This window comes from Diabrotica undecimpunctata, chromosome 7 (assembly GCF_040954645.1).
Source record: "Diabrotica undecimpunctata isolate CICGRU chromosome 7, icDiaUnde3, whole genome shotgun sequence".
In the NCBI taxonomy this organism is placed as follows: domain Eukaryota; kingdom Metazoa; phylum Arthropoda; class Insecta; order Coleoptera; family Chrysomelidae; genus Diabrotica; species Diabrotica undecimpunctata.
In genome coordinates, this window is record NC_092809.1 from 63,228,983 (window position 1) to 63,255,140 (window position 26,158).

General features: G+C 32.9%; 2 protein-coding genes across 9 annotated transcripts in view; both read left to right on the forward strand.

Annotated features, from left to right (window-relative positions):
* Dh31 (diuretic hormone class 2) overlaps positions 1–26,158 on the forward strand; it is a 710,452-nt gene that overhangs the window by 37,652 nt on the left and 646,642 nt on the right. The window lies entirely within an intron of this gene.
* Positions 4,113–6,580, forward strand: LOC140446787 (uncharacterized). The gene is made up of 3 exons (XM_072539375.1): positions 4,113–5,249; positions 5,309–5,631; positions 6,115–6,580. Exons 2-3 carry the CDS (start codon positions 5,358–5,360, stop codon positions 6,270–6,272), a joined length of 432 nt encoding a protein of 143 aa, XP_072395476.1. The 5' UTR covers positions 4,113–5,249; positions 5,309–5,357; the 3' UTR covers positions 6,273–6,580.

Genomic DNA, 26,158 nt, shown 5'->3' on the forward strand with positions numbered 1-26,158 from the left:
TAGTTCAATTTATATGCCCAAACTGGGTATTGCTTTATACAGAAGCAGTTTATTTTCAAGAGATAACTGAGACCTTTTTTTAAATAGCCAGTTCATATTTTTTAGTTTAAGATCTAGTTGTTTCGTTTAGTTTTAATGCCATGGTATCTTCAGGATCCTTCTGTATAACTATAGCTCAAAAGTCTGAAGTTTTGATAAAGTTTCCACCTTCGATGTCTACTTTTCTACTTCGTACAGACGCACTGGGTACACATAACATTTAAGGAGCCTTATTTTTGTTTCTAGGGTGAGGTCATGGCTTTTGAACACAGAACTCATAGTCAAAAATGCATTTTTTGCCTTTCCGATGCGACATTTAATCTTTTGGGTATTGTCCCAAGACTTATTGATTGAGTGGGTTGAGTGTTCACGTCTAAACCCGAATTGGTGTGGTATAATTTCGTTTATGGGAACAACTTGCTCGATTTTATGAGATAGTAGTCTTTATAATACTTTCGACATTATTGAGAGTAGGCTTATAAGGCGACATGAATTTGCTTGCGTTGTGGGCTTACCAGGTTTCGGAATCATAGTAACTTGAGCAAATCTCCATTGTAGTGGAAAGTATCACAGACGTAGTATGCTGTTCTATATTATTTTTAATAACACCATTTCTTTTCTCAGTAGCTTCTGAAGTAATTCTCCTGTTATCAAATCATATCAAAGAGCTTTCTTAGGATTTAGTATTTTTGTTTGTTGTCGAACTTCTGTCGGAGTAAATGCTGTCTACTACTTTCTCTACATATTGGTTTTCTTTTATCCTAATATCTAGTCTAATCTTTGTATTTACAGAATTTTGGAAAAGATCCCAGTTTGGTTCTTTAGTCTTGTGTTTGTATGATGGTATTCTCCATATTAAAGTTATTACTATTGTGCTGTGATTTAATGTTAAATCGAAGTTTGAGTCTATTGGACTATGGATATCAGCTATCCCTTTTGTTACAGCAAAATCTACCAAATCTGGGATTTTGTTGGAGTCTGTAATCCAGTATGTGGATTCTCCCGTTGATAAGTATCTTAAGTTATTTTGTTGGATGATATTCATTAATGCTCGACCTTTAGGCGTGATTAATCTGGAACCCCATGTGGTGTGTTTGGCATTTCAGTCTCCTGCTACTATGAATTTGGATCCAAGAATTTGTATGAAATCATGATACTCTTCATATCATGTTAATATTAATATTAAATCATCTGTTAAAATGTTTATGACACTTTTTATTTTAACCTTTTAAATAAAATTATTAATTTTTTAAACATCTTATTTAGTTTATATAATAATTAAATTTACTTACTTATTTATTAATATTGTATCATTAAATTATTATTTCGTCTGAATTTGACAGGTCTGTCAAAAGTCAAGAACGTATGCTGTTTTAATGTTAGCAAATGGCGTTAGGAGCAAACATAGGTTTTTTTGTATTATTTGAATATAACTTAATTTGTTTAAAATATAAATAATAAATAAATAATAAAATTACTTTATTCAATTTTAAAAATATTAATTACATTTTAAAAATACAGCAAACATAGTATAAAGCTTCGCGCTAGACTACTGTACCGCCTACTGCACCATCTTTTTTAATATATCTAATTTCGCACATTGTTTAGTTAAACACTCATTTATACTGTTTTACAATATTTCCCATTTTAGACAGAAGTGATACCATTTTTTACTTAGTGTCCCTAAAAGTATTTGTTAAAAATATACGCTTAACCAAACTTTATATTGACAATCTCAGCCATTTACAGGTTACAACTAACACTCCGGCAGTTACGCCATTCAGAATAAAATCGGAAACAGAATTAACAAAGACGTTTTCTATATCTATTTTTCTCACCGAAAGTAAAAAATAAATCTTTAAACGATACCGTAGCCGTAATCTGCTTTTTGCAAAGAACTCAGCCCGACACGACCTATCTCAGATAAGTCTTTTATTTTTTTATTCGTTTTAACTGAATAGAATATTGCGATATAAAAGCAGAGGAACAGGTTGTGAAACGACTTATCATCTATTGATTATTTCCGCACTGTTCAGATAGATATAAGTATCCATTTTTTTTAAATTGCTATTTCTAAATGTTGTCAAAATAAATCAACTGCATACACAAAATATATGTCGGTTTAGAATGTTTTCGTCGCTATCCGACGCCTTGCCTTCATTTTTTCTATCTTCTCAGTCCAATTCTTCCAGGTTTCAGGCAATTGCAGATTTAACAACATCCTCTTTCCAATTGGTGTTTAACGTTCCTCTATTTAGACGACGACGTTCTTCTTCTTCCTATTGCGCCATCTCCTTGTAAAGGTTGGTAATCCAAATGACAATTGTAGCTTTGAAAACTGTTACACGAAAGATTTCTGTGGATGAGCGGTCAAACCATCTCCTCAGGTCTTTCAGCCACGAGTTCTGGCGTCTTCCAACTGATCTGTTGCCCTGCACTTTACCTTCCAACATATTTGGAGTAATTTATATCTTTCACCTCTTAACACATGAACTGAGTATTATATTTTTCTTACTTTAATTATGCCGAGTAATTTTTTTTGTTTACTCATGCGACAAAGTACCTCATCATTGGCAACTTTTTGTATCCATGAAAATCTCAGCATCCGTCTATATATATATATATATATATATATATATATATATATATATATATATATATATATATATATATATATATATATATATATACGTCTTCATAACAAGGCGAGATCCGATTAAATCGAGGACAACCCGAGATCCACCAATAAGAAATTAATTATTTGAGTATATTGTTCATAACTATCTTTATAATTAACATATTAATTATGGCACACTTAGAGGGGAAAAGATTTTTGAACTTAAATTTTTCTGATAAATTAAAAGCGAAACGAGATCCGTAGCTGAAAAGGGAAGGGGAAGACTTATATACAAAATTTTAGATATTTTCCGATCAACGCGAGATCCCACACTGTTGCCAGCTCTAAAGGGTATTAGTCGAGCGACCAGAGCTCGTCTTGTATTGCATATTTCCTACTCAAGGAGTAAAGTAATTTGCGGTTACCGTGTTTTATATTTTAAAAATGTCTCGAGGGCAGCGGTTAGTTGAAATAGTGAAACAAAATTCAAAGATAACAGAAGGTAAGTAATGATTATAATTTTTCTGTATATAATCAAATAATTCAACATAAACTTTATAAACCGAATAACTAAAATGCTCTGTTTTATTGAATTTGTTGAATTCTATTCTCAAAGCTATTTTTGTTTATTATTTATGTACAAAATTAAAAAGGAGAAATTATTTAAACTTAACAGTTTATCTGTATAAGACAAGCTATCATTGTAACATTCTAATCGTGTTTTTACATAAAAATATTAGTTTTGCACAAGAGTAAATACGTTCCATATAGTAGAGTAAATCGACTGACAAAAATTTATTATTTACTTATTTGTCAATAAATTTGTTCTGTCTTAAATTAACTATGCTGTGGCTTTTTAAATGTTGTAATTTTTTAGATATTGGTCAGTAAGAATTTCTCACTGTGATTTGTTTTAAATAATTCCCTTGACTTTAGTAGACTGATTTATTTTCTTTTTTTAATAGGTCAGCACTTCGAAGGGCAAAAGTGTAGAATGTAGTCTGCGGAAAGGAAGGTTGTGGAACAAGAGAGACCGCTGCCTATACTGCAGTTTGGACGTAACAAATTTTTCGAGGCATATTTTTAGAAAACATCCTAAAGAGAAGAGTGTTTTAAAAATAACCATGTTACCCAAAAGAGATATTGCTAGAAAGCATATGTTAGATCTCCTAAGAAAGCAAAGGAATTTTTCATATTTGCATGCAGCCGATACCATTAGACCTGTCCAGAGACCTTCGTCTTTTTTAAATTCTAAACTGTATCAGCAGATTACTTACCCTGTATATACTGCAAAGGTTTATATAAACAAAAATCCCTGAAGCGACATGCAAAAAAATGTTATTATAATAAGGAAAACAAAGCAGGAATTAAATATGCAAGTGAAGGCCAAACCATGCTTTCATTCACAGAATCTCGAAAGTGATTTTTGGATAAATTAAGATTGAAATCTGAAATTTTTAATTCGATGCAGGCTGATCGAATTTCATTAAATGGAAAGGGAGATGTAATAATATGCCAATATGCGGAAGATTACTTAAGAAGGCATAAAAGGCCCCATATAAGAAGTGCTGTTTCAAATTAAATTCGTGAATTAGGCAGATATATTGTTAATTCCTCCACAAGATTTGTATGGCATTAATACTATGATAGAAGCACTTAAAGCTGAACATTTCGATAAAGTTGTTGCAGCGTCTCAAATAATTTCGGGTTATGATGAAGTTACACATTCCTTTCAAGCGCCTTCTTTAGCACTGCATATGGGAACCACATTGATGGCGGTAGCTGCAGTTGCCAAATCCCTACTCTTTAAAAAGGACCCTATTTTACCAGTTCAAAATTATGAAGAAAGTTTAAAAGATGTTAAAAGATTTAATGAACTGGTGGACAAAAACTGGAAATTTTCTATGGAATCGCTTGCTCTTAAAGATCTCAACGAAAAGTAGTGTCTCAAACCACAAACATTACCAGTAACTCAAGATATTAAATTGTTTAAGGATTATGTGCAGCAAGTGGCTGAAACCTCTTTGACAAAATTAAATATAAATTAAAATGATGAAAAATCATTTAAAAAATTAACAGAAGCTGCTCTTGCCCTTTTAATTGTATTGAATAGGAAAAGAGTAGGTGATGTGCAGTACATCAAAATTGAATCCAATGTTAACACCTCCACTAACAGTAATCAGGAAGAGTGTCTAAATATACTTAGTGAAAGCGAAATTGCTCTTTCAAAACATTTAAAAAAATTATTACTATTGATAAAGGCAGCAAAGCAGTACCAGTACTTTTTTCTAAAAATATTCAAAGATATGTGGATAGTTTGCTTTCTGTTAGAAACTCTACAGACATCGTGCCAAAAGATAATCCATTTCTGTTTGGTCTTTCGGGAAGTTCCTCAAAATGGGCAGATGGCTCCAAAGCTTTAAGAAAATTTGCTGAGAATTGTGGTGCTAAAAATCCTAAAACTCTGACATCGTCAAGATTACGAAAACAAAGTGCCACAGTGTTGCAGATCTTAAACTTAGATGAAACTGAAATGAAGCAAGTGGCAAGATTCATGAGCCACACAAAAAAAAACGCACGAGGAATTTTACCGGTGAGTGTTGTACTTAAAATAAAAAAGCTAGGGTACTTATATTGTATATTTCTTTTAAGATTACCTCAGGCTATTTTCCAGACGGCAAAAATAGCAAAATTGCTTTTGATGGAGAAGGGCGTTGGTGCTGAAAACAAAGGCAAAACATTAAATAAAATTGATTCGCAACTAGAAATGTGGAACAATCAAGACACACGACTAGAAGAACCTGATGATATATCTAATATGTATGCATCAGAACCAAATTGTAGTAAAGAAATGGATTCCGATGTGTTGAATAGAGAAGACCACGAACTCGAATCAGATTGGTCGAAAGATATCTTAGTGGATCCAAACTGCAATGAAGAAAACTATGTCAACGCAAATAGAGATACTAAAGAGGGTAGGTAATATTTTATTATTTGTATTACATATTACATATGTTACTATAAGATTATGTTCTAATTTTGCTATGGTATTTAATTTTAATGTTAACAAAAGGAATCGTACATTAATACCTATTACAATTAGATAACTCGAATTTTTGCAATTTTGAGTGGTCGGCTTTTCACACTTTTTTGTTACTATAACAAAATAACTTCTAAGGCGTTTATAAAATATACTCCTATATACTAGAAGTTATTTTGTTGCAGCTAACTATATGAGACAGCTAAAATTCGAGTTACCTATTTGTATTACTTATCAATCGGCGATATGAGTTGATTAGCTTACATTTAAAGTTACATAAACCGAAAATCACTTAAATTACTAAAACATGTGAATTGAATTCATAAATTTAAACATTTTTAAGAACTTAAACTAAAACAATCTATTTACTAAATTGAAAATAAAGATAATATGTATTTTAATCTCTTAATTATTTTAGGTTTGAACCCTGAAATAATAAAAAATGTTTGCGGCAACAAGAAAAAAGGGAAAATGCATTACCGGGGGACATGGACTGCAAAACAGAAGTCTGTTATATCTGCATTTTTTAAGAGCCATCTTAAAAGTAAAGTGGCTCCAAAAAACAAGAGTGCTTAAAACTTAAAAATGAGAGACCTGATTTATTTAGAGACAAGACCTGGGTTCAAATTAAAGTTTTCGTTTATAATTTTTATAGAGCGATTTAACGTTCATCCATCTCTTGAAAATAAATCTTTTTAAAAGTAATACAGCTGCTGTTTATTAATATTATCCTATATACATATATACGAATAAACTATTCATTTACAGTGTTAATTCAAAACTCAATTTAACTAGGTACATATTTTACTGTTTACTAGTCTTAATACATAAATATTATGAATCTAATTGGTGTATTTTGAAAAGTTATAGTAGTTAAAAAAATGACTCTGGTTACTGCTCTTACTGGTACTGGTTACTTCTTTAGCCCTTTTTATTTTACTAATTATTAATATAATAATTATTAAATTGTTTATATAATAAGACAATTAAAAAAATCTCTGATTCAAAAACATTTTTTTTTCAAATACAACTAAATTTTGAGTCATTGAGTTAAAATCCCCTCCCCTTAAAAAAACCCTCCCTACTTTGACCTTCGTCCGGGCTCAATAAACGAATAAATATATTTTTTTTTTTTTACTAAAGACACAGAAGTGTACTTACATTAAAATCTGGTCAGTAAGACCAATTATCAATTTGTTTCTAACTAAAATTACTAATAAGATCTTAAAATTAGGTGTCTACTCACTAGTATCTTTCCTATTATTTCTAATAACTAGCATTAAATTTAGCATGCATACTCGCACAACACTTTACTCTGCTTTTCACTCACTCATACCAATTCAAAAGGCTTTGTTCTTTTGAGCCTTCTCTCTAGGTTCGTATTGTCGAGGAGCTGGATAGCATCGACGTTTACATGATGATGGAGTCGTTGTTCATGGCTCCCTGCAAATTTCTTGATTATCTGATTGACGTCTTCCATCTTGAGGTCCCGGTGAAGGTCGTTGTTCCTAACCTACCAAGGCGCATCTACGATGTTCCTCAGTACTTTATTCTGGAATGTCTGGATTACTTTGATGTTACTAGGCTTGGCACAGCCCCAGAGTTGGCAGCCATAGTTCCATACTGGTCTCAGTATTTGTTTATAGATTAGAAGTTTATTATTTATGGATAGAGAGGATTGTCTTCCCATTAACCAATACATTTTCTTGTAGCGGATGCCTAGTTCTTCTCTTTTCTTCTTTACGTGAGCTTTCCAGCGAAGTTTCGCATCAAGAGTGATCCCCAAGTACTTTGCTGATGTTGCAATAGGCACTTGGACATCATTTATTCTAATAGGAAAATTATTAATTCTCTTATTGGTAAAATTTATATGGACTGATTTATTCTCATTTAGCTTAATTTTCCATTTTTTGGTCCATTCATGGATTTTATTTATTGAATTTTGTAGTTTTTCTGTAGATTCTTCGACGGTGTCACTTACCGCTAAGACAGCAGTGTCATCTGCGAAAGTAGCTATGGTGTCGTCTTCTAGTTCAGGTATATCACACGTGTATATTAGATATAGGACTGGACCCAATACACTCCCTTGTGGAACACCTGCTTCAATATCCTTGAGATCAGTGTATGCATCTTCTTGTTTAACTCTAAAATGTCTGTTCGCTAGATATGATTGTAATATATTTGAGTATTGTTTAGGCATGAATGATTTAAGTTTATGTATCAAACCCTTATGCCAGACTTTATCAAACGCCTGTGCCACATCTAGGAAGGTTGCAGAACAGACTTTTCTTTTCTCTAATGATCTTTCAATTATAGCAGTTATTCTATGCACTTGGTCAATTGTCGAATGCTTATTTCTAAATCCAAATTGATGATCTGGAATTATTTTCTTTTCTTCAATTATTGGCAGGATTCTTCGCAGGAGGAGTTTTTCAAACACCTTGGACATCACAGGTAGGAGTGATATTGGTCTATATGATGTCACCTCATTGGGGGGTTTCCCAGGCTTTGGTATCATGATCACCTCAGCTATCTTCCATAAATCTGGAACATATTGTAGTCTAAAGGCAGCATTTATTAAATTTGTTAATTTTACGATAGCTTTTCTTGGTAGATTTTTTAGCAGTCTTCCGGTAATGAGGTCATAACCTGGTGCTTTATTTGGGTCGATTTGTTCTTTAATTAACTCAGCTACTTCTTTTGGGGAAGTTGGCTTGATATTCCCATCTATTTGCTTTGGTTCAGGCCAATCCTGGTCATCGTCTTGGTCATCTTGCAACTTAAATGTGTTCTCTAGATGAGTGGCAAATCTCTCTGCCTTCTGCTGATTATTTCTGGCCCAACTACCGTCTTCCAGTTTTATTGGAGGAGAATGTAATATTGGCCTTTTAATTCTTTTTGTAGCTTTCCAAAGCGAATACTCTGTGCTGCTGTCATTTGTTAACTCTTCCAGATAAGATTAATAGATTCATTCTTAATTTTCTGGATTTCTCTTTTAAGTTGCTGGCTGGCATTGTTTAGGTTAGTTTTGTCTCGAGGGGCTCTCGTTTGCTGCCATTTTCTTCTTAGTTTTCTTTTTTCTTTTATTAATTCACGAATTTATTTAGGGTAGTTATTCCCTTTAACTTTTGTTTTCAAAACGAATAAATATGAAGTCAATTTGTTTATAAAGCTGTAGCTCGTAAACTATTTGACGTACAGTGTCCAAGTTTAGCAGAAATGAACTACATATATTGAAAAATATTCCCTTGGAATCTCAATATAGTATGTGAACAGCATAGTTGGTCCCTTAATTATAAATGATATGCAAAATAGATTTGTGTTAATAACTCTCAATCAAATTGAAAGCGGTTGGGTTTATTTTATAGGTCTTTTAAAAGCGATTAAAATAAATTTTTAACATTTTTTGTACAGCGAACAATGGAGAAGATATATAAGAAAAATTGTAAACAAATAATACTACAAATAAACAATATTCCGATACGACGTCTAGTTCTCGAGATATTTGACAATCGCCTTTCTGGACAGAGCTCTTTAATAATGTAAATATTATTATTCAAACCAGAAATAAGCCGAGGGGAGGGAGAGAGCTGACTGTAAAATTCATTTGCGATGTTGCCAAGTTTACCGGATCTCGGGTTGTCTACAAAATGTATATTTAGCATATACACAACAGATCACTCGCCCTGACCTCTACAGCCAATTTCGTGGAACTACTGCAATATAAAATTCGCCAAAAGGGGTGCAAAATGAGGTCCAGACAAAAATCGATTTCCTTGTACCCCCATCATTGTTACATCGAGATATCACTATATACACGTGAATACAAGGTGAGATCCAAAATCGGATCTCGCCTTGCAAAATGGATCTCATCTTGTATAGCTTATGATACAAACGGATCTCGCATTGATATGAAGACATATATATATATATATATATATATATATATATATATATATATATATATATATATATATATATAGTAAACTCTTAAATATTGGGGAAATCTGCAAGAAATACTCTAATGTGTATCAATTGTTTCGCCGAACGTTTTCGCCAAAGAGAATTAATTTGGCTTCTTCAGGGCTGAAAGAGAATAAATTATAATTAGCTACCATATATTATCTATTAAAACATTATTGATCTTACCGTAACTTAGAATTGTAGAGTTAGAATATTAAAAAACTTTGCTAGTAACATAGTGGTGTTTTTTGTTACTATGTGCAAAAAAAGTTTTTTATAAGGATTGAAATGTATGGTAGCTTTGAACTTGACACGTAAAGGCTTACCCAAGGTTAATCGAAAAACCCAATGTAACTACATTTAAAAGGAGGTAATTCTTTGAATTGTCGGCAATAACTAAATTTTTGATTTTTAGATAGTTAAAAGTGAGGTTCTGTTTAAGCCAGAACGCAAGCGCTGACAACTTCATTAGTTCGTATGAATCTTTATGTCGTTAAGGTTCATTGGTAAAAAACGAATGAATTTAAATCCCAGTAAAGGGAAATATTATTTTGATTTTCTTTATTTAATTATATTATATTGTTCATGTATTATTGAATCTTATTAAGACGTATCTAAGAAAAGCAAGGGAATGTTATATATTTTTTGTTAATGAAAATTAATTATAAAGGTATGTTAGTTGTTAATGGATATATCAGTCAAGTTAGTTATCTGTGATATAGTATTGTTCTTGGTATCTGATTTAAGTAACAGGTGGTATATATCGCTTAGATTCTTGATGTCACTCTTAACATTAATGGAGAAATCCAATGAAAGAGAAATCAAATGAAGTTGTCAGCGCTTGCGTTCTGGCTTAAACAGAACCTCACTTTTAACTATCTAAAAATCAAAAATTTAGTTATTGCCGACAATTCAAAGAATTACCTCCTTTTAAATGTAGTTACATTGGGTTTTTCGATTAACCTTGGGTAAGCCTTTACGTGTCAAGTTCAAAGCTACCATACATTTCAATCCTTATAAAAAACTTTTTTTGCACATAGTAACAAAAAACACCACTATGTTACTAGCAAAGTTACGGTAAGATCAATAATGTTTTAATAGATAATATATGGTAGCTAATTATAATTTATTCTCTTTCAGCCCTGAAGAAGCCAAATTAATTCTCTTTGGCGAAAACGTTCGGCGAAACAATTGATACACATTAGAGTATTTCTTGCAGATTTCCCCAATATTTAAGAGTTTACTATTTAACTAATCTGCAAAGATTAAATTTCTTTTCTATATATATATATATATATATATATATATATAAATATATATATATATATATATATATATATATATATATATATATATATATATATATATATATATATATTGTTATGATATGTAAAATCGAGAAAAATATTGGTTTGTACACGTATTGGTGTAATTTACACGTAATTTAGAAAGGATATAAATATTAGGAGAGTTAGAATAGTTTGGGATTTTGAGTTTTCAATTAATATTGTTTGTACCATTAATTTTGATTGTTCACGTACGGAGAACAAAATTTTGAGAATCCTTATATGAGATTTGTTTATTGAAAACTTTTGAGTGTGAATTATTTCATTATTTTTATTTCAATATATAGTGTTAGATCATATGTGTTTTTTATTATTCCGGTATTCTCTGGACCTTACCTTTCACATGTAATAGCATAGATATTGAAGCACGAATTTAACCCTGAGATAAAAGAATTAAAAATTGTGATAGAGTCATAATCATATCATTTAAATAATTTTAATTAATCAAAAAAATTAATTAGCTAATTATTGCTTGGCGCACCAAGACTTTAAATATCACAATAATATATATATAAATATATATATATATATATATATATATATATATATATATATATATATATATATATATACATTTCAAAGGAATCTATTTTTTTTGTTTCATAGTCGATTGTGCAACTTTCACAGCCATACAGCAAAACAAAGAAAACGTAATATCTGATCATTCGAATTCTAAGCTCTAGAGCAGTGGTCGCCAACCTGTCGATCGCGAGCTACCGGTAGCTCGCGGAGGCAATTCTGATAGCTCTCACAACGATTTTAATTTAAAAAATACAAACTGCAAAAATCAGAGAAGCTTCCGAAAATTCCACAAAAAAAAAAACTAATTATCATAATATTAAACATAAACAGCGGCACGTTGCGGTGAGCGATCTGCCCCTGACGCCGTCAAGCTAGAATCGGCTATTTATAGAACCGACCAGCCGGACCAGCGCGTAAGTGTTCGAGAACGATCTGGATTGCTTTGAACGGGATAAATACGCACGGCGCGGCGACATTGCGCTTAGTTTAAAACTGAACGCGTAACCAACGTCCAGCGGTTGGGTTAGTAGAGAACAACAAAAATAATATTATGGCAAGCAGTTGTAAGAAGGTAAAGACATACCACTTTCATTCGGAATGCGAAGAACAATCTTCAAACAAACTTTTTTACAGAAGTTAAAGATAAAAATGTGTGTTTGTTATGTAATACTTCGGTCTCCGTTGCTAAAAAAGGAAATATTGAGAGACATCATAAAACTGTACATTCTAATTTTGAAAAATCATTCCCACTACATTCTGCCGCCAGAAAGGAGAAACTGAAACAGTTAAAAAAACAGTTAATTGGACAACAATCAATATTTTTAAGAACAGTCGACAAAAATAAGGCTGCAACTGAAGCATCGTACCGTGTGTCCTAGATAGTTGCACAAAAAAAGAAACCTTATGAAGACGGGGAAATGATAAAACAGGCGTTTTTAGAAGCTGCTGATTCGTTATTTGCCAACTTAAGAAATAAAGACGAGAAAGTTTCAGCTATAAAATCTATGCAACTTTCTTCTAATACAGTGATGAGACGTGTAGAAGTAATGAGCAATGATATTTTTTTACAGTTAAGAACTGACTTAGATAACTGTGTTTATTTTTCACTTAAACTGGATGAATCAACAGATGTCGTTCACACTGCCCAGATGGCCGTGTTCGTCAGGATGGTTTTTAGTGATTTTACGATTAAAGAAGATCTTTTGAAGTTCATTCCACTGAAAGGACACACTACGGGACAGGAGTTGTTTTCTCATTTAACAAATATTATTTCTTCCGAGAAAATTCCAATATCGAAAATGGTAGGCTTGACAACCGATGGCGCTCCAGCTATGGTGGGTTGTGATAAGGGTCTGGTGGCGTTATGTCGTAAAGATGAAACTTTTCCGCAATTTCTCTGTTACCACTGCATTATCCATCAGCAAGCATTATGTGGAAATTTCCTGAAACTAAACAACGTTATGAAACTGGTGGTAAAAATTGTGAACAAGATTAGAGCTCAAGCGTTACAAAGAAGATTATTCAGAACCTTGGCCGATGAAGTTGACTGTCAATACTCCTTCACTCTGAAGTCCGATGGTTAAGTAGAGGACGGGTGCTGAAACGTTTTAATGATGTCCTATTGTCCTATGTCCTTATATTAGGAGAGTTAGAATAGTTTGGGATTTTGAGTTTTCAATTAATATTGTTTGTACCATTAATTTTGATTGTTCACGTACGGAGAACAAAATTTTGAGAATCCTTATATGAGATTTGTTTATTGAAAACTTTTGAGTGTGAATTATTTCATTATTTTTATTTCAATATATAGTGTTAGATCATATGTGTTTTTTATTATTCCGGTATTCTCTGGACCTTACCTTTCACATGTAATAGCATAGATATTGAAGCACGAATTTAACCCTGAGATAAAAGAATTAAAAATTGTGATAGAGTCATAATCATATCATTTAAATAATTTTAATTAATCAAAAAAATTAATTAGCTAATTATTGCTTGGCGCACCAAGACTTTAAATATCACAATAATATATATATAAATATATATATATATATATATATATATATATATATATATATATATATATATATATACATTTCAAAGGAATCTATTTTTTTTGTTTCATAGTCGATTGTGCAACTTTCACAGCCATACAGCAAAACAAAGAAAACGTAATATCTGATCATTCGAATTCTAAGCTCTAGAGCAGTGGTCGCCAACCTGTCGATCGCGAGCTACCGGTAGCTCGCGGAGGCAATTCTGGTAGCTCTCACAACGATTTTAATTTAAAAAATACAAACTGCAAAAATCAGAGAAGCTTCCGAAAATTCCACAAAAAAAAAACTAATTATCATAATATTAAACATAAACAGCGGCACGTTGCGGTGAGCGATCTGCCCCTGACGCCGTCAAGCTAGAATCGGCTATTTATAGAACCGACCAGCCGGACCAGCGCGTAAGTGTTCGAGAACGATCTGGATTGCTTTGAACGGGATAAATACGCACGGCGCGGCGACATTGCGCTTAGTTTAAAACTGAACGCGTAACCAACGTCCAGCGGTTGGGTTAGTAGAGAACAACAAAAATAATATTATGGCAAGCAGTTGTAAGAAGGTAAAGACATACCACTTTCATTCGGAATGCGAAGAACAATCTTCAAACAAACTTTTTTACAGAAGTTAAAGATAAAAATGTGTGTTTGTTATGTAATACTTCGGTCTCCGTTGCTAAAAAAGGAAATATTGAGAGACATCATAAAACTGTACATTCTAATTTTGAAAAATCATTCCCACTACATTCTGCCGCCAGAAAGGAGAAACTGAAACAGTTAAAAAAACAGTTAATTGGACAACAATCAATATTTTTAAGAACAGTCGACAAAAATAAGGCTGCAACTGAAGCATCGTACCGTGTGTCCTAGATAGTTGCACAAAAAAAGAAACCTTATGAAGACGGGGAAATGATAAAACAGGCGTTTTTAGAAGCTGCTGATTCGTTATTTGCCAACTTAAGAAATAAAGACGAGAAAGTTTCAGCTATAAAATCTATGCAACTTTCTTCTAATACAGTGATGAGACGTGTAGAAGTAATGAGCAATGATATTTTTTTACAGTTAAGAACTGACTTAGATAACTGTGTTTATTTTTCACTTAAACTGGATGAATCAACAGATGTCGTTCACACTGCCCAGATGGCCGTGTTCGTCAGGATGGTTTTTAGTGATTTTACGATTAAAGAAGATCTTTTGAAGTTCATTCCACTGAAAGGACACACTACGGGACAGGAGTTGTTTTCTCATTTAACAAATATTATTTCTTCCGAGAAAATTCCAATATCGAAAATGGTAGGCTTGACAACCGATGGCGCTCCAGCTATGGTGGGTTGTGATAAGGGTCTGGTGGCGTTATGTCGTAAAGATGAAACTTTTCCGCAATTTCTCTGTTACCACTGCATTATCCATCAGCAAGCATTATGTGGAAATTTCCTGAAACTAAACAACGTTATGAAACTGGTGGTAAAAATTGTGAACAAGATTAGAGCTCAAGCGTTACAAAGAAGATTATTCAGAACCTTGGCCGATGAAGTTGACTGTCAATACTCCTTCACTCTGAAGTCCGATGGTTAAGTAGAGGACGGGTGCTGAAACGTTTTAATGATGTCCTATCTGGCATAGTTCAATTTTTCAAACAACGCGATGAACCGACTCCGGAACTAGAAAATTCAATCTGGCTTAGAGATTTTGGTTTTCTCGTGGACATTACAGAGAAATTAAACGAACTTAATTTGCAGCTTCAGGGGAGAGACAAAGAACTAGCGGAAATGATTTCTGATATAAAAGCATTTATCAAAAAGCTGGAGTTTTGGAAACAAAGCCTAATTAACAGCGATTCCAAGCATTTTCCTATTCTTTCAGAAAAAATATCTCAAAATCCATTAGAACCCTATGACAACAAATATCATGTAGAAATAATTTCTACCCTGAAGAGTAACTTCAAAAATCGTTTTAAGGATTTCAATGAAATGGCTTTAGTAGCGCAGTTTGCTGTTTCACCCTTTATGGAAATTGATATCCAGCAGTTTGCAGCTTGTGTTATGCAGAACTTTGGCGAAGACATCGCTGCAACAGAAATGGAAGTTATTGAGTTTCAAAATGATTTAGCCTTAAAATCGTTAGTCTCAAGTTCTGAATGTATCTGGCCTATTGTAAGTAAAGACAAATATTCAGTTCTATGCCGTGTTGCCTTGAAAGTGAAAGCATTATTCAGTTCAACCTATTTGTGTGAATCTTCTTTTTTCAATATGAAGTTTATTAAGAACAAATATCGCAATCGACTTACAGATGAACATTTGGATAATTGTATTCGAATGGCTGCATCAAATTATACTGCAAACATTAAAAAAATTATCGATGAGTCTGAGTGTCAGCCTTCTCATTGAACGTGCTTTTTTATTTTTCAATGTTTATGTTTATGATAGTGCGTTACTTTTTTGTTGTTACTATTAACTATTTTTAAATCATACGTGACATGCCGTTGTGGCTGGATAAAAGTTTGTGTTTATTTTTCAAATACCTTCGTTTGATAGGTAGGAATGTAGCTATGAACAAGTACGTACTAGTAATATTAGTTATTTTGTTATTAGTTTATTATTAGTACCTATGTATTATGTATTACCAGTTAAACAGTAAAATAAATACATATAATGATAGATTAACTGTGGATTATTTCATTTACGTTGCGTTACGTGGCTTCCGTGTGGGTAGCTCGCTGTTTATTCCAAAATTAACAAAGTAGCTCAACACATTGAAGAGGTTGGCGACCACTGCTCTAGAGTAAGGTCTGACCTTCTAAAAAATGTTTTTATGTTTATGAGTGTTTTCCTCACTTGTTCGATTCTTCTATTTTCTTTGTAACCCAAAAAAAGATTTCTTTTTTCTTTTTTTGGGTTACACTGGCTGTTGATATTTGCCCCCAAATATTTTATGGAAGTTACCTGTTCTATTATTTGTCCCTTGGCGTACAAATGTACGTTTGTTGGTATCTTTGAAAACACTAGAAAACACTGACTTTTAGTTTTGGAAATATTTAGATATAAACCGAACATTTCGCTATGATGAACTACCGCATTTATTACATTTTGTAGTTCTTGTGCGTTGCTTGCTATTAGCAGGGTATCCTCAGCGTACCTAACGTTGTCTATGCTGGTTCCGTTAATCTTGATTCCACCTCGAACCTCGTCTAATGCTTTTCTGAATATAGATTTCAAATACAGATTAAAGTCTTGTTCGTCAATTATTCCAGTTGTTCTCAGAATTTCGATCACCTTTTGATGGTTAACGCAGTCAAATGCTTTTTGTAAATCAAACATGCATATAGATCTACTGATGGTCTTTTACCCGTGCTTATTAAATAGTACTGTTATTAGGTTGAAGCTTTTACTTTTGTTGTCTGCAAATAATTTAATTATTTCGACATTGATATTGTCTGGACCGGTCGCTTTTCTGTTCTTCTAAGCCTTTACTGCATAATTAACTTTTTCTTGTTATTTTTGGACCTTTTTCATTTATTCGATCATCCGTGGATGGTAGAGAACATGGTCTATCATCGTCAAAAAGTGTCTGAATGTATTCTTTCCATCTCTTTAGTTTGTCGTCTGTACCTATAATTATCTCGTTATTATTATTTCTTAATATTATTTCTTGTCTCTTTCTGTGTCTACTTATCATTTCTTTACTTTTTTATGGACATAAAAGGTGTCGTATCTTTCCTGAAGCTGTTCAATTTTTAGGCATTTGGTTGACAACCAGTTTTCTTTAGCTTCTCCTCAGTTTTTTCAAATGACTTTATTGACTGTTTGTTCTATTGAGTTTGTTTTATACTATCGTCCTACGTCCATAAGGTCAATGATCTCTTGCGTTATCCATTCTTGTTTTTTGTTGTTTTTCTCGAACCTGATGACGTTTTCTTGTATCTTTATTATGTTTGTTTTTAGAGCAGTTCATGTTACTTTAACATCTGTCTGTACCAAGTTCTCTAGCGTTTCTTATTCTTTCTCGACCTTGATACTTATTTCATTTTTTTTTCAGGGTTCTTCAGTTGTGAGATTTCTATTTTTCCACTTTTCACTTTTCCCTTTTAACTTTAAGAAACCTTTGTAGTCTAAAATCCATTATAACTGGATTGTGAGCTCCAGGATATGTATTAGTAGATTTTGGGTACTTCTTGAAGTTGCTATCGAGCAAAATGAAGTCAATTTGATTTCTAACAACTGACGACGTTATGTCGGATGATTATTTGCTTAGGGAGTTTTGTTTCTAACATTTATTATATGTGTCCACATCATATCAACTGTTTTTTCTCGAAGCCATCGATCATGGATTCTTTTTTTGAAATCCTCAGAAATCTTTTAATTATATCTATTTCAACAGCTTGTGACTTTTGTTTCTCTGTTAGTCTCCAAGTTATGGATCTCTATAGTAAAATGCTTTTTATTAAAGTATATATATTAAATGATTATTGCTCGCTTGTTACATAATTCTTTTTAATCAGAAGTTTCATCTTCACGCGACATTATGGGGCGTAGGTAGCAACTGTTGCTACCTAGAGCCAACTCTAATTGGGAATCTTGCGTTACTATCCAGTTAATCTGTTTAAAACTTTAACATCATACAAATTTATAAAAGATGTAACAAATAACAAATTTAATATCATTTTTTATTAAAGGGTTTTTACCCATATATTTAGCGGGTTCACTTATGTATACCAGGTAACTGCACTGATGATGGACTTGTTAATCCGAAATGTTCTGTGACGTAGCCCGAAAGGGTCTTTTTAAATGTATGTACCGTTTATAAACGAATGTTGAAATAAAATTTTATTATATCTTATTATATTTTATTATATTTTTTGTTACATGATTTTTTTAGTTGTTATTTTTTCTCAATGAGTTGGGGAAAAATATATTGTTTTTACGTCATCCTCCAATAGAAAATTCTCGTTGTTCTTCTTCTACTTGACATTTGATTTCCTCCTCTATCAGATTTACCAGAAGTTTGAGCTGCTCCATATTTTCCAGTCCTGTTGCTTTTCATTTTTTTAGTTTGGCCATTTTTAAGTTTTTTTTTGGTGTCGTCTGATTTTGAATCTCTTTATTGTTCTGTTGAATCTCTTGTTTTCCAATTCTACAGTCTCGTCTGTGTGTTGTTCAAATAAAGTGTGCAAATAATTCTCCCAAGTTTCTATTGTTATTGTCTTTGTCATGTTAAACCTTCGTTAAACTATGGTTTTATGGGTTTTCTTTTTTTGGTAACTTCTCGTTAACAAAAATTTTTGAGGAATATTAATTAGGTAGACTTAATAAGAATTGTTTAAACCGCTGCTATAAATAAGAATTAGAAAACGATTTGCAAGTAAAAATTAACATAGAAAGTTTTCTTACCTTTTTTCCTGCCTAATAAAAAAATAAAGTAAATTTTCAACCGATACATCAACCTTTATGGTAATCTCATATTTCCCAAATCGCAGCTTGACATAATTGATTTCGGATATGTATTTTAGGTGATAGATCCGCTCAAATACAGCTGATGTGTTGAATAACGTTGAATGTTGAGATTTGGGCCAGAGCGTGATTAACTCGTATCCGTGTATTCAACGTACGTTTCACAGTACATTTTTAGTTAATACCGGCATCGGGTGCAACAGTACAACGATGGTTATTTTCCGTAATTGGATGCTTCTTTTAATTTGAAATTTAACGAAGATGGAAACGAAATAAACGTGTTCTGTCAAGTACATTTCTCTTAACAAATAATAAGCGTTCTTAACATGTAATCAAAAGAACTATTGAATTACTCAACGAACATATAATAACGATCTGTGACTAGTATGTAGGGTTTGCCCAATTAAAAACCTTCTTTTCTATAATTCAATAATTCAGGTCAATGCACGTTTACATTAGTTGTTGTTAATTATATTTAAAACGTCTTAAACATATGTTTTACCCAATATTTATATAATAATAAACCACAATTAATTATAAGTTAAATTACGTTTTTTAATTTGTTTTGACTTTAAAATTTTCAATCCAAAAATCGCTTAAAAAAATCTAAAATAAAATTACCTACCTATTAAAAATTAATAACCTATAAATGGTATTTTCAATTCTTCTTCTTCTACTTCTTCTTTATAAACAGTTCTGCTTGTTCATTGGCGGATTGACAGAAAGTTGTCATTCCATCTTTTGAGCGGTAGTTCGATACTTCTGCCGATTGGAGACTTATCTCTTGCTATTTTGACGACACGGCACGTTCTATTAAACCCATCTGTTCTGCCTATCCTAAAGATATCCAAACTTTCACACAAGTATCATCTGGTCCACCTGCTTTGCTTCTCTTTATTTTTTGATGTTTTTAAGCAGGTTTCTCGTTTGTTACTTTTTGGTCATTATTATTGTTACTGTCTTTTCTTTTGTCAACTTTTTGTAAACTAAAAGAATTTTTCATCACTTTTTGATCTTTTCATGAACTAGTATTTTATTAGGTGTTCATCTCCGATACATTAAATCTGATTAAAACCTTTTGCTTTCTTTGCTCTTTCTTCTTCTCCTTCTTCTTTCTCTTTATAAGCAATTATGCTTGTTCATTGGCGGATTAATACCTCTATGGTTGGTTGCCACTCCATCTTTTGCGCGGTGGTCCGATACTTCTTCTGCCGATTGGTGACTTATCTTTTGCTATTTTGACGACACGGGTCTCCTCCATTCTGCTTATGTGGTTATTCCATTCTATTTTTCTATTTTGTGTCCATTCATTTATACAATGTACGTTACATTTTCGTTCAATGTCTTCACTTCTCTTTCCATCTCTCAGCGTATTTATTGTAATTCGTTTCAGTACTCTCATCTCTGTTGTATCCAGTAGCCTTTGCGTTGTTGCTTTGTCGGGTCTTAGTTCTGAGGCATATGTCCTTATTGGTCTTAGATTGGCTTTATAAATTCTTGACTTCATCTCAGTGTTAATGTGTCTGTTTCGCCATGTAGTGTTATTAAGGCATCCTGCCAGTCTATTTGCTTTTTGTACTTGATCTCTCACTTCTTTGTCCAGGTGTCCATAGCTAGACAGTGTAATTCCCAGGTATTTTATTTCCACTACTTGTTCAATACTGATGCCATCAATTTCTTTTTTACAGCTGGTTGGTTCTTTGGTGACTACTACTATTTTAGTTTTCTGAGATGTGATAATTAAATTAAATTCTTTTGTCCTTATGTTAAATCTGTGGACCAGTTTTTGCAGACTATCTTCATCTTGGTCTATCAATATTGCGTCGTCTGCGTAACAGAGTATTTTTATTTCTTTGACTCACATTCTGTATCCTCTTCCTTTGTTAATGCTTTTGATGATTTCATCCATGATTTATTTAAAGAGCTTGGGGCTCAATGAATTTCCTTGTTTTATTCCGCTGCCTATTTCTATAGGTTCTGCAAGTTGCCCACTCAATTTCTTCTTTAAACCGTGTGGGCCTCTCAAATGGTTGGAAACGCCATCTTACAAATCTCCCAAATAGGGCACAGCATAAACAATTAGTGATCAACTTAACAAAAACTGCTAAATAGCATCTTGAACCAAAATTCACTTATAACTTAAAACAAAATGCCGGTTTTTGAAGACTACACGCCGAAAGCTATCTCTTCCCTAATCTAAATCTCCGCTCTTAACTCTTAACTACTACTAATACTTTACACTATATCTCTATAACGAAAACGAATAAAGAACAGCACAATAACGAATTTTAAGAAAATCCGGACTAAACAATGAAACCAAACGCTTTGACGTTCCATCGTAGAGTGACATCATTTGCCCAACCCGGTATAAACAAAACATAAACAGAAAAATTCCTGTTTATTAAATATAAAGCAATTAGTGTTACTATATATATATATATATATACCCGGTATTTAGGCGACACAAACCCTTCCGGTAGGGATCTATGGAGGAGTATCACCAAGCCGCAAGCCCTTATCTCTTGCCGTACTGTTCCACCATAGGCCGATCAGATACCAGCATATTCTAGACTAAGCCGCAGATTCATTTAGAATTTTAAACTGCTGCGTTAGCCTTTTTGTTTTCTGTACACCGAGCTGGGGATTTGAACTGACATCTCTCGCAGTGAAGCGAAGGAGAAGCCAGCCGCCCAGCCCGCTTGGCTATCCGATCGACTAGTGTTACTATATACAGACCAGAAATTTAGCAGAAGTTTATATTATCAATCTCAGCGACACAGAAAAATTGAGATAATTTTTCGGTGTTTTAGTATGTACGAAAAAAAATGGAAATACTACAAGACATATGAATAGTATAATGTTAATACTTTAGGTTGTTATACTTTAAAAGATGATTATTAGTTTGTTAAGTTGTATTGTAATATATTTAACTAATATATATATATTTAACTTTGCAAGTACTAAAAACATGATAGTAGGAAGAACAAGATTTCCCCATAAAATGATACACAAAGGAACATGGAAATCCCCTGATAACGAAACCATTAACCAGATAGATCACATCCTGATAGATGCAGGGCACTTTTCCGATCTCATAGACGTCAGAAGCTACCGAGGCCCAAACATTGACAGTGACCACTTTCTTGTAATGGCAAAAATCAGAGGAAGAATATCAAACCTAAAGAAAGATAAACACACGAAACAAGACAGAATTAATGTTGATAATCTGCGCATTGAAACCGTTGCGACAGAGTATAGGAGACAAATGGACGAGGAAATGGAGAGCCTGGAGATGGGGGAAAATATAGAGGGACTGTGGACAAAATGTAAAAACATAATAACTGAGAAAGCAACAAAAATAGTGGGGAAAACCAAACCAGTTAAAGAAAACGAATGGTTTGACAAGGAGTGCCAAGAAGCAACAGATAACAAAAACAGGGCATACCTAAAGACAAATCAAGCTAAATGCACAAGAAGAGCAAAGGAAGAATACCGAACCCTAAGAAGAGAAGAAAAACAATTACATAGAAGAAAAAAAAAGACAATTTGAGCAAAAGCAGTTGGAAAGCACAGAATGGCTAAGAAATCAAAATGAAACTCGAAAGTTCTACAGAAATCTAAACAAAATGCGCAAAGAGTTTAAGCCAAGAATAAGGAGCTGTAAGAATGTAGAAGGAAACATCCTAAATGATACGGCCTCAATCCTAAACAGATGGGTTGAATTTTTCGATGCAACATTTAATGGCCATCATATCGAAGAAGCAGATAACACCCTAGCAAATCGAAATGATTGGAATCCTTTCAACCCAAACGAAAGACCACCTACCATCGAAAACGTTGCCCAAGCCATTAAAAAGCTTAAAAATAATAAATCACCAGGAATTGATCAAATTTGCAGTGAGCTCTACAAGAATGGTGGCGATGCCCTACTACGGACACTGCATAAGCTTTTACTTGTTGTTTGGCATAATGAGACCATGCCTTGTGAATGGTCTTAAGGCGTGATATGCCCGTTACATAAAAAAGGTGACCAGCTCCAGTGTAACAACTATAGAGGTATAACCCTGTTAACAACTGCTTACAAAATACTAGCAAATATTCTCTACGAAAGGCTGCAAGTTTACACAGTGGGCATAGTTGGTAAATATCAAGCTGGATTCACTCCAGAAAAATCAACAATTGACCAGATTCATTCAATAAGACAGATTCTCGAGAAAACATTAGAATTCAATATTGAAACCCATCACCTATTCGTCGACTTCAAGGCCGCATGCGACAGTGTCAAGAGAACAGTGCTATATCAATCAATGCATGAGTTTGTTATACCAGAGAAACTTATCCGACTAACGAGAATGACAATGTCTAACTTAGAAGCCACTGTTAGAATACAGGGAGAGAATTCTAGATCCTTTGAGATAAAGGATGGACTCAGGCAAGGGGATGCTCTGGCTTGCCTCCTATTTAATATTGCCTTAGAAAAGGCAGTCCGAGATACACGAATTAGGGACGGCGGTACTATTTACAATAGATCTATACAAGTCTTAGCATATGCTGATGACATTGACATAATAGGGCGTAGCAAGCGAGATGTTAAGCAATATCTCCTAGAATTGGAAACAGCGGCGAAACAGGTCGGTCTAGTCATCAACGAAGACAAAACCAAGTACATGTTGGTTACAAAGGATCCGATAGCAAATGAGGAACGAGAAACAGTCTTTGGAAGTCATACCTTTGGACGTGTTGACAACTTCACATACCTTGGGTCGCTATTGACTGCTACCAATAAAACAAGCGAAGAAATTAAAATACGAATAAATATTACAAATATGGCATACTATGGACTCCAAAAGCATTGCCACTCAATAAACATTTAAAGAAGAACTAAAATTATTATATACAAAACATTGCTGAGGCCCGTCCTCACATATGGAGCAGAAACATGGACTCTAACACAGAAAGATGAAAGACTTTTGGGAATATTTGAGCGTAAAATACTCTCTCTTAGTAGTTTATCTAAATAGTCCTTGAAAATATAATTTCGGTATTTTTTTTATAAAAGTACCACACAGCAGCCGAGTCACTTTTCTGTTACAAAATGTTCTTTTTTCCAAATGAATGATATAAGATAAGTAAGGTTTAAGTTAAGCTAAAAAATAAAATTATTATAGTTAATTATTATAGTTATTTTGGTTAAAAATATAATACCTGAAAAAAAAGATTTTTTTTTATTCTATAGCATTATCCATTTATTTAATGTCTCAAAATACGCACGCCACTGTTTTACAGTGTCCTAAGTAACCTATTTACCAATTGTATCTACCTGTGGGCGTACCCGTAGTATCAGAAATGCGCGCCTTTGGATCTTCATATTTGGCGACTACTGTTTGTTTCTTGAGAAAAATTGCAAACTTCTCATATAATCACACCCAGTCAAAACTAATGGTATGGGAACTTAGTTGCTATATTCTTAGACTTAATAAAATACAATCTACGAATAATTATAAGTGCAGCGCTTAACAAAATTTTAAATTAAAGAAAATTTAACTTCTACAGTGTACCAGAGTTAACCCCAGAAAATGCTCCCCAACATAAGGAGTATTACAATCTATTGGAAAACAACACCTTCTCTCACAAGTAATCACAAAATATCGAATTAAATAATTAGATCACAAAAACCAAAAGAGAGGGAGGGATAATATTAATGCATGACCTGGATATGCAGAGAAATAGGTGTGATTTTTCGAGAAACCCTATTTTCTGCTTAATCAAAATTAATGAATATCCTATTAACGTTTATTTATTTCTTCTCATTTTTTTATCAACTATTCTTTTTTATCCTTTTGATGTCAATAGTTCATCTGGTTTCAGGTTTGATTTCGGTTCTCTTACCATCTTGTTCTCTTGGTCGTCCACTTCGGAAATGGAAACATCAAAATTCAAATTAAATCGTTAAATATTAAATATTGCTATATTATTATTGCTGTATACAAAAAATGACAAAACTGAAAATCAACAAAAGCCGACAAAACAAGAAAACGTAGTTGATAGTTTATTTTAGAAAATGGTGAAATAACATAACAACGGATTCAAAACATGCAATTAATTTCAAGGTACAAAAGCGACAAATTTAGTAGTCCAGAATACTGAATATTTAAACAACATTAAAGATACGAAAAGGGGTCATTCTTGTCGATTTCAATCTGCTTGCTCTTGTAACTTTAATAATTCTAAACTTGCTTCGAATCGATGGATGTTTGAACCGTGACTTACTTTCCACAATGTTTTAAAGTCCCTTTCTTGTTTTACTTTTCAATTTAAAAATTTAATTACTTCGTTCCAAACCTTCCTACACGGCGTTTAATTGATAATTTTTGCATAAGGTATATGTAGGATAAAAAATTAAAGAGGATACAAATTTAAATGTATGATAAAAACAGATTGTTAAAAACCTTGGTATTTTATTTCTACATTATGATTAAAACGATTTTTTCGACGTTTTTGCCCACGTAACACGGTTATATCCATGATGATTGACCACGCAAAACTAGTTTATAGTAACCTAATGACTATATTTAAAGAATCTTGTTCCTCCCATTTGTTTAGTTTTTACTTTTGATTCAGTGTATTTATTGAAATAATAGTTGATTCTTTAATAATAGTTGATTAATTGAAATCGTAGATACAATATCTCCAGCATTATATTTTGCTATGTTTTTAGTGTATACATTGCCATGCTTAGTTTTTTTCTTGGCAATTGGGCAAGTGCCCATTTAGCCAGCAGCAAATGTGTAATAACGTTCACTTAAATGAACCTATCCCAGCTAAACTAATTACACTACTATTTTGGGAATTAAAAGAAGTACGATGGGAGAGGAACTAGGATTACTTTTCGCACCTAGGGGTCATTCAAGGTGTAGGTAAAAAGGTAAAATATTTGAAAATTCAACAGAGGTAGCGAGGTAATACCTACACTAAAGTTTTAAGTTACACATTTTAATAAACTTAAGAATAATTTTATATAGCTTATACATATTTAATGATATCAAATGAAGTAGATTGAATTCTTCCACGAAATACTTATGTTACTGGTACGATTCGGGTTAATACGGGAGTGCCAAAAGAGCAAACTTAAAT